General features: G+C 45.2%; 2 protein-coding genes across 2 annotated transcripts; one reads left to right on the top strand and one right to left on the bottom strand.

Annotated features, from left to right (window-relative positions):
* Nucleotides 1-1,201: 1,201 nt before the first annotated feature.
* Nucleotides 1,202-3,629, top strand: IL6 (interleukin 6). The gene is made up of 4 exons (XM_042889127.1): nucleotides 1,202-1,474; nucleotides 1,557-1,670; nucleotides 1,792-1,938; nucleotides 3,282-3,629. Exons 1-4 carry the CDS (start codon nucleotides 1,202-1,204, stop codon nucleotides 3,471-3,473), a joined length of 726 nt encoding a protein of 241 aa, XP_042745061.1. The 3' UTR covers nucleotides 3,474-3,629.
* An 8,055-nt stretch (nucleotides 3,630-11,684) lies between these two features.
* TOMM7 (translocase of outer mitochondrial membrane 7) lies at nucleotides 11,685-15,638 on the bottom strand. Its single transcript, XM_042888523.1, has 3 exons — nucleotides 15,469-15,638; nucleotides 13,098-13,146; nucleotides 11,685-11,903 (listed from the first exon to the last, which is right to left on the bottom strand). Exons 1-3 carry the CDS (start codon nucleotides 15,569-15,571, stop codon nucleotides 11,888-11,890), a joined length of 168 nt encoding a protein of 55 aa, XP_042744457.1. The 5' UTR covers nucleotides 15,572-15,638; the 3' UTR covers nucleotides 11,685-11,887.
* Between the last annotated feature and the right edge of the window lies 1 nt (nucleotide 15,639).

Here is a 15,639-nt window from a genome sequence, read left to right as displayed (position 1 = left end):
TTGCTTGCAATTCAGTGCTAATATCTCCCAAGTGGGCAAAATTACTGCAGCTGCCTTTGCGCTGTGGGCAGAATGGGATATCAGATAAAGAGTGGTATTCTGCCTCTTTCCCAAGACGCTCTACCCAGGCTGTTCTGGAGCTGCTAACATCTGGCTTCTTTACAAAGCAGTCTGAGAGTCTGAGAGTCTCCTACCTCGATTCCTGTGTCAGCGTCTCCCTGTGCCCCATGTTATGCCCTCCCCATTCCAAAACCGGGATCAGTTCTTTCTCTGTTTTTCTCTATTTGGCAAAAGCAGATGTTGACACTCCCAAAGCTGACCAGCAGCTTGCCCTGAGCAGCTTGCCCCAGCCCATGGTAGCACATGCCTGAGCTGAATGGCCACGCTCATTCTGGGCAAAGAATCCCTCAGCGAAATGCCAAAATTCCCAGCACCCCTCCCTGTGTGGCGAAGGAGATAAGGCTGCAGATAGCAGGTAAATAACTGCGTGGCATTTCCTGCGCCTGCTGCCCCGGGGAGCCCTGGGTGCTGACCTTCCTCCACCGCTGTGTGCTGGAAACACCGGAGCGATGGGATGTGCCCAGATGTGGTTCACAGAAAGGTGTGCGCGTGACAACGTTTAACATGGGCATGTGCAGCAGCTGAATCCAGGGCATCCAGTTTCACGTTTACAAGTAATCAAAACAGAACGAACGAAAATAGAACACAAGTAGAAAGAATTTCTGAAATTCTTAAAAACGAGAATAGAGATGCATAATGAGTAAAAGTAGTGAAAACAGGTACCAATGTATAAGACGTATAAAACACAATAAAACATAAGACAGGCCACGCCTGCGTGCAGGTACGGGGCTCTGCGGGCGGCTGCCGGGCTCATCCCCCGCCCCGACCCCCGGTCGAGGCCAGGTGAGCGGCGGCGCGGCCCGCAAGGAGTTACGGAAGGGGAGGAAAAATGACTTCATGCCTCTGCCTGGCCCGGCTCGCCTCCCCCCCCGGCCCCGTTTCACAATCCCAATGCTCTCGGACGGGGCGAGTGAGCGCTGTGTCAAACCCAGCGCAAGCACAGGGCACACACCCCCGTGTTCTCATGCTGGATTTTCCCGGACCATGAATAATCTCGAAGCCCCCTCGATAAATACACGTTCAGGGATGCCCGGAGCTCATTCGATCCGTCAGCCTCCCCGACGAGCAGAGAAGCCGCACCATGAACTTCACCGAGGGCTGCGAGGCGACGGGACGGCAGCCGGGGAGCGCCGGGAGCAGCCGCCGGAGAGCGCCCCGTCCCGGCCCCGCCGCGCTGCTGCTGCTGCTGCTGTCGCTGCTACTGCCGCCCGCCGCCGCCGCCCCGCTGCCCGCCGCCGCCGACTCGTCCGGGGAGGCCGGGCTGGAGGAGGAGGCGGGGGCGCGACGGGCGCTGCCCGACTGCGAGTCGCTGGCCTGGCTGCTGCACAGCCGCGCCGCCCGGCTGCAGGACGAGGTGGGTACGGGGCCGCGGCGGGGGACCTGCGGGCTGCGCCCGGGGCTCGGACGCGACGGCAGCTCTCGGTATCTCTCCGCAGATGTGCGAGAAGTTCTCCGTCTGCGAGAACAGCATGGAGATGCTCGTCCGGAACAACCTCAACCTGCCCAAGGTGACGGAGGAGGACGGCTGCCTGCTCGCCGGCTTCGACGAGGCAAGGAACCGCTCCTCTCCTTCCTTGGGCCGCCTTCGGCCCAATCCGAGCGCCGCTGAATTCAGCGCAACGTGCCAGGCACCCCGAACTGCTGCTGATGTTCTCACTTCTCTCTCCACAGGAGAAATGCCTGAGGAAGCTCTCTAGCGGCCTGTTCGCCTTCCAGACCTACCTGCAATTCATTCAAGAAACTTTTGCTAGCGAAAAGCAGAATGTCGAATCGCTGTGCTACGGCACAAAGCACCTGGCGGCCACGATCCGGCAGATGGTGAGTCGGTGTGCGGGGCACTGCCGCGGCCGCTGGGACGTGCAGTGATGTGCAGTCAGGACATGCCCGAGGCTGAGCATTTCCCGCTGTTACTTATCCCATCAGCAGCAGGTGCTGGCTGCCTGTGCTGCTTTCCCTTATGACTAACTTTCAAGTTTTACGAGCTCGTGTTCTGTACTCTTCTTCCAATTTTCTGTTTCCATTCCTACCTTCCAGACAACAATCAAACTCATCAGACTCCTTTAAAAACAATGTGCTCAGGCACTCTACTCAGAGCTGCAGTTTGGTCCCAGCCCCTCAGTGCTGGGACCGCCGTGAAGTACAGTAACTTTGAAACCTCACAGAAATAACTGCAGATACAAACAGCTGATTTTCTTTCAGTTTGGTGAATGGAATGATATCCACTTCTGACTGCTGTTTTCTGTGCTTTGGAGTGCTTTAAAAGATCATACTTCAAAACTGGCTTCATTCCTGCAGCACTTAATCACGCCCATAACCCTTCCCTTCCTATAACCCTTCTTACTTTGTCAGCAGTGAAACTGTGGGTGAGTGAGGGCTGCCTAGGTGAGGGGGAACCAAGAACTGCAAAGCTCTCTGGCTGTGATTTCCTGCCAGGTGTTTTCAGCACCTGAGAAGGACATTGTGTGCCTTTCCTACCACACTTTTTTTGTGTTCCTCATTCTTTAAGTGAAAGGGAGCTGGACTTCTTTCTTTCACACTGTATTTGCTAAGAATAATAGTCCTGGCTTAAGGCAACTACCGGCTTCAAACTTGATATATTGTTTGTAGAAGGTTTGTTCAAGGGCTGGGTGAGACTGGCCTTCTGTGGAATGACGAAGGCTGAGGCATCAGAGCAGGTGGCACAAAACAGAGCGGGTGCACGGAGCTCTGTGCTTGTAGGGACTGCTGAGATTTTGAGAAAGTCAGGAGCTCTGGCTTGCAGGGTGGAAACTTCTTCATGAAAGCAGTCCGTGTAAGGCTGTTTGAGATGGGGATGGCAGGTGGAGGCAATCTGCTACTTGTGCTCCAGTCCATCCATTAGCAAGCTCCCTGTTTGGATACCTAACACACTTGTGAGCGAGGATGCAGCAGCCAGTATGGTTTAGACCGAGCCACATCCCACGTCCCCAGCCAGCACAGGGCAGCAGACACTGTGGGCACTTTGGGCCGGGCCACCCCAACCCCAACAAGCGTTAATTGGAATTCTGGAAGAGCAGGGATAGGAGTACCTCAAAACCCAGCACAGAGGTGGGGCTGCCAGCAGCTGTACGGAGAGGAGGGCTACGAAGCTGGGTGGAACACATTTGTACCTATGGTCTGACTCAACGTTCTGTTTCCCACAGGTGATAAATCCCGACAAAGTGATCATCCCAGACTCAGCCACCCAGAAATCCCTCCTCGCCAAGCTGAAGTCGGATAAGGCCTGGATAGAGAAAATCACCACACACCTCATCCTCCGAGACTTTACTTCGTTTATGGAGAAGACCGTGAGGGCCGTTCGCTATTTGAAAAACACCAGGAGTTTCAGTGCCTGAATGTTTTAGTTCGGGCACAGTCCTCTGTTACCGATCTGTCACGTGGCAGATGGCAGTGTTGTTCCGTTTCAGGAACCAGATAGTAACAATGGTTTGCATTTATAGACATTCTCATTTCCTTCTAGGAACCTATTTATTGTATTTAAAATATTTATTCTTTTCTAATGTTTTCTATTTATATGAAATATCTTCAATATTTAGAAATAACTTAAGCAAAACACCTGTTTCATTTCTTATGGTACTATTCAGAATATCAACTTATTTATTGCGTATTCAATGCCAAGGAAAATGTCCAGAAGCCAGACTGTTGTATAACTTATGCTTTTAAAATATTTGAGAGATTGTATTTTTTATCTATTTATATTTTTTAAACAAATAAAAGCTCACTGGGAAAAAAAAAAAAAAAACCTGTCTGAACTTTAAATAGGATTGAAGAGCTACACCGTATCCAGCGTCTAATGCCCGGAATTATCAAAATAACCCCTTTAAATAATTTAATCTGTATAATTAAATCAGCTATCTATGAAGGCTGCTCCAAATGTAATGCCTCCTATTTCATTGTGTCAGTCCGCTACATCAAAGGTGGATGTTGGTGGTATGGCAGCAGAACCTTCCCTCAGTATCCCATTACATGTTGCCATGTGACAGATGGCAGCAGAGGGACAGTCTGACAGAATGGCATCTGACATCGAAGTGAGGATGAAGCAAAGGTGTGCCATTGAATCCCTCCATGCAGACAGAATGGCACCTAGTGACATTCATCAACACTTGCTGAATGTTTGTGGAGACCAAAAGTGGACGTGAGCACAGTGAGGCAGTGGGTGGTGTGTGCAACAGCAGTGTGAAAGACAAGCCATGTTTCAGACAGCCAATGCACAGCTTTCACACCACAGAATGAGGAGTGTCATCCACATGCATTGGCTAATGATGGTGGCTATACGGAATTACAATGTTTTGTAGCTGAGAACTTGCTCTATGAAATAGTGTTATTGTGCTCTTTGTTGTAGTTTCCGTGGAAATGTATGTAAGACACTACTTTCAGAGTGACCTACACAGGGCATCTACACATACATACACAGCACAATCAACATACAGTTCTTAAAACAGTGCATGTAATGCACACAGATGTACTGCACATCAGTGTGTACTTCGCTGCATGCACAGCAGTACAAGCATGATAAAGCATCACTGCTCTCGAGAAACAAATGAATGAGTTCTTTCTATTTAATATAGAACACTCCATAAACCTGTAAATGTAAGTGTATGCTTAAAAGTCAATCTAATTAAAACAAACAATATGGTCAGATACCAAATTAACAAGTTTGATTTTATCATCTGATTAGACACTGCTGTCTTCTAAGGGAATTCTCCAAATTGGATTAAACATCTGAGACAGAGGAGATTTAGGTTAGATATTAGGAGGAAATTTTTCACTCAGAGGGTGGTGACAATGGAACAGGTTGCCCAAGGAGGCTGTGGATGCTCCATCCCTGGAGGCACTCAAGGCCAGGCTGCATATGGCTCTGGGCAGCCTGGCCTGGTGGTTGGCAACCCTGCACATAGCAGGGGGGTTGAAGCTAGATGATCCTTTTCAACCCAGGCCATTCTATGATCCTGTGTTCTTCTCCCTTTCTCCTAAGAAGTGGAAAAAATCTTAAGTTCTTTCCCCAGGTGGAAATAATTGACGTATTGTTGCAGCAATGTCAGTGACTCTTGGGATCTAATCCATCTGCCACAGAGCACGAATGCTAGTCACTGAGCAATGCAGAGGTAAAAATAGGTCCTTAGACTGAGTACCAAACCACTGAAATATTCCTTAGCTCTATCACCTCCTTTGTTGTGGCTGTGAACATCCTCATATACCCAAACTTAGAGGAATTTCAGCTCATAGTACACACAAAGGATGGGCTCCCTTGAGCCTTGTTCTTCCAGCGTGAACAGCGGAACATTAATTACTCTCTCTGGAGCAGCACAATGAGGAGATGAAAGGTATGCTCTGGAATGTGGATAAGGATGTCAGTAAACTCTTCTCTTCCTCTGAGCGATCTTCTGATCCTCCACACAGACATTCCACTGCTGGGGATGCCAAAACAGTGAGCAGTCAGCTCACAGCCTGCATCTCAGAGGCTCAAAACAAAGCAAAATGCAACTGCTTTGCCCAATATGGTAAAACCATAGGCTCAAATTGTGCAACACCTCAGGAAAGAATGAAGAGACTTCAGAATGGTCATTTTCAAGAAGTCTGTGGTGAGTGAGATTTTCTTGCAAGACAGAAGATAGCACTTTAGTTGTCCTGCATGTGGTCTAAGAGACATAGCATCATAGAACAAAATACAGAAATCTGGTTGGTTTTTTCACAGCTTACCTTGGCAGAGATTTTCTTAGTGACTACTTGGTGAGAGAGCATTCTGGCACTTACCATGTCTGTGACAGCTATGGGAAAGCCATGAGAATGACTAAATCATTTTGCTCTTTGTGAGTAATATGCAACAATCTACCTTAAAGCTACTGGGCTGCAGTCTTGCATGCACGTGACTATGAGAAGGAAATAAGGTAATTAAATCTGTTCTGGTCTTGATGAAATTCTAGAGTATCTTCAGTATGAATTCAGTAAGTGTCCTTAAAAATACAAAGTTCTCTGACTGAGGTAATGTATGAGGGGTCTCAATCTTGCTCCCTCTTAGCTACAGATAAGGGCTTAGATTGCAGCTACGAAAAGCACAGTCTATTCACAAGTACAGTATGAATCACACTGCCTCTGATTCACAAAGGAGACCTCAGCGGGAATCCCGAGTTGGACCCTTTAAGCACTGTATTACTGTGACAGTAGCAGGGAACAAAACAAACAAAAAAACAGAAACATTCTGTCTCACCTCTACCAGCAGCAGTTGACAGATTGCCTAAGATCATTCTTAGTTACTGTGTACACTTCAGCTAAACAAACTCACTCTTTGGATTGAACTCCTTGAATTGCAGGAGGCATCTAAACTGCAGAGCAGTGAAATTTCACACAACATAGCTTAAATTAAACCCACATTCCCCAAAGGCACCCTTCAGCTGGTGGCTGCCTAAACTGTCCAGCATTCCAGTAAAGGTGTAAATGTTACATTTTGGGATGTAAGAGACAGCAAAGCTGCTTACTGGACAGGAAGGTCAACCTCAAGTTTTTCCTGGAGGGAAGAGGATCACTGATGCTGCTGATGCAGTTGCTGAGATAGTTTGTTGTTTGATAGTTAGTTGCCACAGTTTATCTGCAGCTCTTCCACAGACCTCTCCATAGAATCATGGAATCACATAGGTTGGAAAAAACCCTTAAGCCCAGCCATGAACCTGAGCTACCGAGTCCCACCGCTAACCATGTCCTTCAGTGCTACATCCACACGTCTCTCAAATACCTCCAGGGATAGGGACACCACCATTTCCCTGGTCAGCCTGTTCCAATGCCTGATCAACCTCCTCATGAAAAGATTCTTCCTAACGTCCAATTTAAGCCTCCTCTTAAGCAGAAAGTACAACAGATTCTTGAAAAAGTCTGTCTCCATTTCTCGTACCTTTGCTGACATTAATAAAGGCTGATGGCTGCGAGGTTAGCAAGACAGAGCTGGTGCTACAGAGGTGGAGAAGCTACAGTACCAACAGATCTGATGAGTAATGAGCCATCAGATGAGCTCAGCAAACTTGTGAAACTTCCCCTGACTTTTGCACTGTTACCTGCAACTAATAATTTTTCAGCATTCAGTTCACATGATGAAATGGCAGAAAGGTGAATATACAACAGTACCTATCAAGTCAAAACCTAAAGTTCCAGAACTGCTGCTGAATATATATACTATTACAAACCTTGGGTATTTGATAGGAAACTTTCTTTAAACTTCTGTTTTTCAAGTTGAATTATTAAACAGAATTTCACTGAGAGATCTGAAATTGTTTTCTTCTTCCTGGTAAGAGGAAAAATAAAACGAACACTCTCACACAGAAAATATGATCTCTGTAGACTCCAACACCAAAATACCATTTCCTCCCTTCTTCACCATACAAACTAATTTCTGCAATTTCAACGCATTTACCCAAACCTCGGAATACTTTCAAGGCAGACTTTGGGGGCTCTAAAATAACACAGTAGACAAATATCAATAGATATCATTCTAAACTCGGCATCATAGAAATAGGGCCAAAATGATGCACACAAATTATATTAACAGTTTTATTACCTCAGAGAATCCCTGCTGCTGCATACACACACAAAAGCACAATCACCTATGGAAAGTTCCAAGTCCATTCCTCAGCTTGGATGAACTGCCTGCTACGACACCACTGGTGCACAGCAACTGTCCTTGCCTCTCCTTACACTTATCCCTCCTGCTCACATGGCTCAGTGGCCTGGCACTGGGCTATAAGAGAAAACAGAATTTGTGAGAAGGGAGACCGTTTAGGATGAAGGCAGATGTACAGACGATCTTCCAGTCTTGCTGAGAAAGACCTGTTTTCCAGTTGCTGCACCTTGAATTGCACCATTTGGGAAGTTTCCACGAGAATAAAGTGGATCCAGAGAAATCACATAACGATGTAGTTGCAAATCCATGTTCACCTAATTTCCCAGGTCAGTAGCTGCTCACCGCTTTGCACTTGCTTTTTCTAATTTTTGACAGAAACTTGATTTCTTAATTGCAAGAAAATAGGAGTAAATCCTCTTTTCCACTTAGCAGATTTGCATCTCCTCTGCCTTACCCATTCCCTAATCCTGAATTAATATAAACATAATCAAGAAACAATGCATGTAAGCCACAAACAGTTACTGCATCACATACCATCATGGAAAACTATTTAGAAATTGCAATTAAATAGTCTGCTTTAAAAAGTAAATTAGTCATATGACATTAAACCAGGATGTGGTTTTTACTTCTGTGGTGAGAACAGATGTAATGAGCTTTTATTTCCAAAAGTCATCACTGGTATCATCATAGCTTAAATTCCAACTCCATAATGAGGTGTTTCCAAAAATACCCAGATTGCTTTGGCAAATTTTCCTGTTAAAAATGTGTTAGATCCCTGTTTCATTAACACGATGCAGCAAAGCCATGGAAAGCACTGTCATCTAGAGCCATCTTGCTGCACAGACAAGAAGCAATGGTTTTAGGCATAGCCAACACGTGGGCCTGTTGTTACAAAATTATGAAAGTTGCTTTGGTTTGCAGTGTTCACATGTTTGAAAACCGTACGATAAAAACTTTAAGTTTTACTGATGATTAATTAGGAGACCAAAATTACCACACACCAAGACCAAAACAGCCCCCAAACTCACAAACTCCCCAAGTACAACACATCAAGCACCACCAGGACTCTGCTGCTCCCTGTCTGATGTGCATATTTGTCTTTTTCTCATCTATTTTCCACTTCCAAAAATCTTGTCAGCATCTCCTTCTTTTATCCTCTTCTGATCAATCCTTGTCTTCTTTTTTTCTCCCAGAACCTAAGCTTTTTTTCTTGTTTTTTCTTTAGCCTAATGTCTCAATCCCCGTTCACTCTGTTAGTATGACAGAGAACGAAATACTCAGAAGGCAGGACATTACAGCACTCCCTGCCCACCATGCCTTCCCAATACTCCACTAGTGCTTCACATGCAGCCTGGCTACCAGAGGAGAAACAGCCCAGTTCTTCGTCCCTGGCTTCTTCATAGCTGCTCTCCTCAGACACCGATCTGAGGTGACACCATTACCTCGTGTCACTCTTGCAGGAAGAGGCCACAGCCCCTGTGGCCAGCACCTTCTGGCATGGAGCAATATTATCTTCTTCATATGTGAGGAGATGAAGTACAGCACATTCTTCTAATATTAATATCCCCGTATTCATATTTGGCAAGCAGAATAGTGAGCTACAGCAACTTTTGATCTTCCTACGAGTGGCTCAGGCAAAAACGTTCCCAAGCATAAACTTGAGTTCAGCTGTGGAATTCGGAGTATGCTTCTCTGTAAACTACCATCACTGACTTCATTTCAAATCTGAGTTCACAGTGGTCTCAAAGGAGCACACCATAAGCCTCATTACTGAAAAGAATCTGCTTGGCTACAGAAGCCACTGATTCACTCGACAGAGATTTACTGATCAATAGAGCGAAGCAGGAATTTGAACAGTGAGAGGTTCCATGTTAATGACTTTCCAGAACAGCATCTGATTTTTTAAAAGAACAATAACTGCAGCCAATCAGCAATAGAGAACGACCAAAAGTTTGCCATCTGGTGTGCTTAAAGTGAAATTCTGAACGTAAGGATTGTAATATTTATCCAATAATTCCAGATCTTAAAGTAAGCTGAACTGCAACTACTTAGACGGGAAATTTACAGCAGTGAATCCAGTCTGTGCTCAATATATCCATGCTTACGTACATACTTTTCTTAAAAGAGACAAGAACAGTTCCCAATTCTCTGCCTATTGCCAAATACTACAATTCTTGGCAAGCACAGAGCAACCATGTGGTGGTTAAGACCCACAAACCACATCCGCAAATGTCTGACACTGGATAGAACATGAGAAATACTTCTGCAGGTGTTTTGGAACATACACAGTTGCATTTTGAGTAGCCTTGTGGAATGCCAAAGTCGATTTTAAGAAATCCATGTTATTTTGCACCGAACAGCTTCTCTCTTAATATTGAGTATCTAAGGTCATGCCAACAGATTCAGTGAAAGGAAATTGTTCCTGGCCATGATCAAAGCCACTCTCAGATTATTTCATCCTCATTGTAACAGGATCAGTCAAGAAAAAGGGCTCTGAATTTCAACGCTTCCATAATGAAAGACAGTTCAATTGCAGTTAAATTATTCTCAAGTTACCATTAGAAAAGCTGCAATATCAACAGGAAACAGGATCACAACAGTATTCTGCACTCAGAACTTGCTCTTTGCCCATCCGCAATCGGTCATCATCTGCTATTCCACCATTCCGTGACATTTAATTATCGTGACCAATTGGACTTTAAGGAACATGCTGCTTTATGTTACCTTAGCTTCCCCATCTCCCACTTTTCTTTTTTTTTTTAAATCCTCGTCTTTTAATTTATTTCTTCTCTTGGCTCATTTCTCATTTTTTCTCCATTTCTCATAAGCATTTTACCACGACTTCCAACAGCAGATGAGAAACTGAGGCATCTCCTACTCACCACTCAATGTACAGTCAGAAAATCTGGGTTAAGCTGATCAAGAATATCTTTTTTCAGCATTAACTGGAGCAAACAAGATTTTATTTTCTTAAATACAGTGATTTTGTCACATACTCCTACCATCACTCCCAAACTGTGGAAAATTTCAATGGCATTTGAAGGTAAATTCAGTACAAAAGTGTACATCTGTTTTTTTTCATTATCTGAATATGCTAGGAAAAGAGTACATCACAAGTCAAAGATATCCAGGGGTGAACAAATTTAGAAGAAAACAAATACCAGCTCTGCACTGAGCAACAAGCAGCACGGGCTTACTTGCACTCAGCAAAAATCTTTCAAGAATGTCAAAATGTTTAAAACATCAACACCAGGCTGAGAGGTACAGTTAACACTCCAGAGAGAAGGGATGCCATCCAGACCTGGACACACCTGAGGTGGGCCCACATCAACCTCATGAACCTCATGAAGAACAAGGACAACTGCACGGTCCTGCATCTGGGTCAGGGCAATCCCAAGCACAGATACAGGTTAGGTGGAGAATGGCTTGACAGCAGAAAAGCTGGGGAGGGACTTTTTATAAGGGCATGTTGTGAAAGGACAAGGGGCAATGGTTTTAAACTGGAGGAGGGTAGATTTAGACTAGATTTCAGGGAGAAATTCTTTACTGTGAGGGTGGTGAGACACTGAAACAGGCTGCCCAGCCGGACTGTGAATACCTCTTTCCTGGAGGCATTCAAGGTCAGGCCAGATGGGGCTGTGAACAACCTGGTCTAGAGGGAGGTGTCCCTGCCTGTAGCAGGGGAGATAGAACTAGACGATCTTAAAGGTCCCTTCTAACCCAAAGCACTCTATGATTCTGGTTATTATGAAGAAAAACCTCTATCTGAAATTCATACTTGCTATGTAGATCCAAGAGGGTTGAACATTGCCAAATTTACCAAAATCAATGGTTACTTATATTTATGATTATATATAGTTACCTCCACATTTAAATGGTTAAATACATTTTAAAGGAACTGTCACTTTATGTAATAAAGACTTCAAAACAACACATATCCATTTCAAACTAGATTTAATTTTACCATAATCCAAATAAGTTACATCCATACAAACTCCATTGTGTTGTATGTACAACCTATGCCATTAGCAAGCTGACAGAGTCAGCTGGTGAAAGCATTCGCCTCATCCTCTGGAACGTATGAATCTTCAAACACTTTCTCTGTCCATCAGCTGGTTCTAGAGCAGACAGCCACATCTTTCATCCCCAAAGCAGACTGAAAGGGGAGGGGGGAGGAAATGAAAGTCAGATTTGCAGTACGTTCTTGTTTTTAAATAAGTTTCTCTAAAAAGCAAGTCAGAACAAACAGCCCTATAAAAATACAGCATAAATGCTACCAAAAAAACCCACAAAAACCAGCCAGAATACATTGCAACAAAGCTACCTACCCAGAAAAAGAACTTGTAAGCCTCAGACTAGACCTAAATGCATTTCTGTTACCTGTACACATACCCTGGTATCAAATGCATACTTTATGCTCTGCAGACATGCTCAATACAAGAAAAAAATCTCAAGCTGCTAGTGAAACTGAACACAGGAACACTGCCAGCAAACAAACAACTTGAGCAAATGACACCATAAGACAAAAGATTTTACTGAAACTGTAACATGACCTTGACATTTTTCTCATTCTTTCTACTGTTAGAAGTAGCTCCTTTATATCGTGTGAGGCAAAAATAATCAACATATAATTTTGCAAACAATGCAGACCATCAATTATTTGTCTTAGCAGTACCTGGCTCTGTGCTGTTGTCAAATTTCAAGATCATTAAAAGAGCCACATTCCCTTCAAAATCTTAATTTTAAAAGTCTGACCCATGGATATGCTTCAATAGAACTCAAACCCCACAAGAATTTATGGCCACTAATGCCAGGACATTGCAGCAGTGACAAGTTGTCCCATAATAAAGAGGCAATATGAGCAAATGCATTTTGATCCACTGCAACGACAAATACTGAAGGATGTATCTCTGTATTTAATGCCGTTTTTAAGCAGCTTTACAACCATATTTACAAAGAGGGAAGGAGAATGGATTTTGGTTAAAACCCCTGTTAGAAGTATAAGTAATTATTTCTAGGTGTGAAAAGACACTTGCATAGAACACCTCTAAAACAGATTACAAGGGCAGCTGCCACTCAAAAAGGCACAGGAAGTCCCATATATTAAAAAAAAAATGCACAGGATTCAGAACAAAACACCAAGGCTCTTACAAGAACCTGTGTTTCGCTGTTTTTTCTAGTTTTGATTTTAAAAGAAAAAATAACCTGACCAGCTATACTATCACCCAAGACCAATTAAAACAGTGGATAAAACACCTCTTGCTGTTTAGTGTGAACAACCAGAGGTAACACCTAAAACTGTGACCAAGAGAGCTCTGCTTTTGCATATACATTTGGACACAACACGTACCTCCAGATTGTGGGCTCAGGCATTCCTGGATCTGCACCCCTCCTAAAACCTGAACAGAAATAAACATTAGATAAACACACACATGTATGTGTAGACTCCTACACAGCTAACACAGTATCAGATTATCCCAGTACATTAAACTGAGATGCAAAAGGAGGGGGGAACTGTGATTCACGAAGTTGTAGACTCATCTCAACAGAAAAGTAACATTAACCAGGGTTAGAAAGCAGGCAAAATAAATACAAGCGTACCATTTTTAATTTTCTTTGTTGTTGTTGGTTTTTTTTGGGTTTTTTTTGTTTTGTTTTTTAACTCTTACCTGCATCTCTATCTGATTTAAAATTCAGGAACAATTGAATTTGAAGCTGTGAGAGATGATGGAAATTATTTACCCTGAAGATCCCAGCACACACACATGCATGCACATATACATAACTACCAATGAGATTTTAAATGTTGCTGAGAATGCAACTGAATGAGACAGCACCAGCAGTGACGCCTATACCCAGTATAAGCAACCACTGTGAGCCTTAGCAGGCAGCATTCTGTAATGAACTTACATTTCTATTTCAGTAACTGTTTATTTAATTCAGGGTGAAAGAATTCTAAATGTTCAATTGATTAAACTTAGAGCGCTTTGTTCTAACTGCCTTGCAGGGCAAGTTAATTACAAAGACTTCATCTCCAGCTAATGACTTAACTACTGATTCACTAAGGCAAACAAATGCTAGATAAGCAATTCAAGGTTCAGTTTATCAAACAGCTTTCTTGCTGGACTGTAAATTAAGTCTTGAAGCACAACTATACATGATGTATGCTGTTCAACGTGCTTTCCCACAAATGCTTGATAGAAATGGATGCTATATGGAAAATATATTATTCCTCTCCCTTACAGATTATAAGTAATGACAGCCCACCTAAAACACAGGCCATGAAGGTTAATGGAAAAGCTTCCATTAATGTGGTGGGCACTAGGTTACCTCTTTGAAGATAACCTTGTCAGACTTAGACTATTAAATATTCTGGTCCGTTGCCTTTTGTGGCCACACTTACCAATAAAATTGCTTTGAAATACATGAAGTTGTGTTAGCAGTCATACTACATGTGTGTGTGACACAGATTTAGCAAACAGTACTAGGGAATAAGGGCCAGAAATATTACATAAGCAATCCAGTTTCACAGAACTGTACTGGCCTAATTTACCTACTTCACACAGGAGCAGTCACTTCAAAGCAAGCATAAAAACACCTACCAACGAGCTGCAATTGCACAGAGCACACTCCCTCGCATGTGTCCTGAATATCCCACCCCAACCTAGGTCTTTCACTGAAACATTCCATTGGTTACAGTGCATTTCATACATATGGGCCGATACAAACTGGGATCAGCAGCACCAAGCACTGCAGTGCCGCTGTAACTGTAATAGAGGATTCAGTACTACAGACTTCCGAGTCTGTGCCACCTCCAGGGGTCAGGAAAGGGTGGCACCTGTATTGGTGTCCCTTCATTAATCACAGCATGAAAATTGCTCAGGCGGCAATGCGGGCTGCTGGGGGAGCAGCACATTTATCTGTCGGAGGCATAAAACAAAGCTCCTACAACCCAGTTCCTTACAGTTACACAACAGAAGTACGCGGGCATCCAGGCAGAGGTACAACTGCCCACACAGCGCACCAGCAGGACGTAACACTCGCGTTACATAAGCGCGCATGGTGCCACAGAGCAGCTCAGGCTGCCCAGAGAGGTTGTGGATGCCCTGTCCATCCCTGCAGGTGTTCAAGGCCAGGCTGGATGGGGCCTTGGGCAGCCTGGCCTAGCATTAAATGGGGAGGTTGGTGGCCCTGCCTGTGGTAGGGGGGTTGGAGATTCGTGATTCAGGAGGCTCGTTCCAACCCTGGCCATCCTGTGATCCTGTGATCCCTCCCTAAAGGCGGAGCCCTCGCAAACCCCCGCCGGATCGAAGCAGGTCGCGAAACGCTGCGGGAATCCCCGCCCCCAAACCCATCAATTTTAAAATAATCAATAAACTAAGGATGGGAACGCAATACCCTAACGTTGCCTAACGCGGCAGAGTTCAAAGCAACCTTCTGTACCAGTTAAAGCCCGCCGGCTATCCATCAGCCCGCCGGCCCCCCACACCGACCACCCGCCCGTGGCCCCCCCCCCCCCTCTCGGCGGGGGATGCGCGGACAGCGCAGGGCGGGGGGAAAAACCCCCCCCAACCCGCGCCCTCACGCGTCCCCCCGCACCCCCGCCCTCCCCACGCCCGCTCGCCCCCGGCCGCCCCGACCTCGTTCCCCGCCCCGGGACCGGGGCCGGCCCGCAGCCGTGCAGTGCGGGCCGCTGCACGCCGGCGCCCGCCGTTACTGACCTAGGTAAAGCACGACCGGGATGAAGCCCCAGCGGATGGCGAACTGACCGCCCTTGAAGAGCTGCTGCAGCCGCTGCTTGGCCTCCTTGCTGAGCTTCGGCATGCCGGCGGCGGGGAGAGAGAGGAGCGGCCCGCCCGCGGACGTCACTCGGCTGCGGTGGGCGGCGCTCC

The sequence above is a fragment of the Lagopus leucura genome, unplaced genomic scaffold (genome assembly GCF_019238085.1).
Source record: "Lagopus leucura isolate 7727_CA_CO unplaced genomic scaffold, USGS_WTPT01 Super-Scaffold_100157, whole genome shotgun sequence".
NCBI lineage: Eukaryota > Metazoa > Chordata > Aves > Galliformes > Phasianidae > Lagopus > Lagopus leucura.
This window is presented reverse-complemented; position numbering and strand designations above follow the sequence as displayed.

What these genes read in the sequence shown, in the direction of transcription:
- IL6 (XM_042889127.1), top strand. Translation starts at nt 1,202, where the DNA reads ATGAACTTCACCGAGGGCTGCGAGGCGACGGGACGGCAGCCGGGGAGC. An exon ending in TGCTCGCCGGCTTCGACGAG is followed by an intron (nt 1,671 to 1,791) that starts GCAAGGAACCGC and finishes CTCTCTCCACAG; the next exon opens with GAGAAATGCCTGAGGAAGCT. An exon ending in CGGCCACGATCCGGCAGATG is followed by an intron (nt 1,939 to 3,281) that starts GTGAGTCGGTGT and finishes TGTTTCCCACAG; the next exon opens with GTGATAAATCCCGACAAAGT.
- TOMM7 (XM_042888523.1), bottom strand. Translation starts at nt 15,571, where the DNA reads ATGCCGAAGCTCAGCAAGGAGGCCAAGCAGCGGCTGCAGCAGCTCTTC. An exon ending in CCCGGTCGTGCTTTACCTAG is followed by an intron (nt 13,147 to 15,468) that starts GTCAGTAACGGC and finishes ATTTCTGTTCAG; the next exon opens with GTTTTAGGAGGGGTGCAGAT.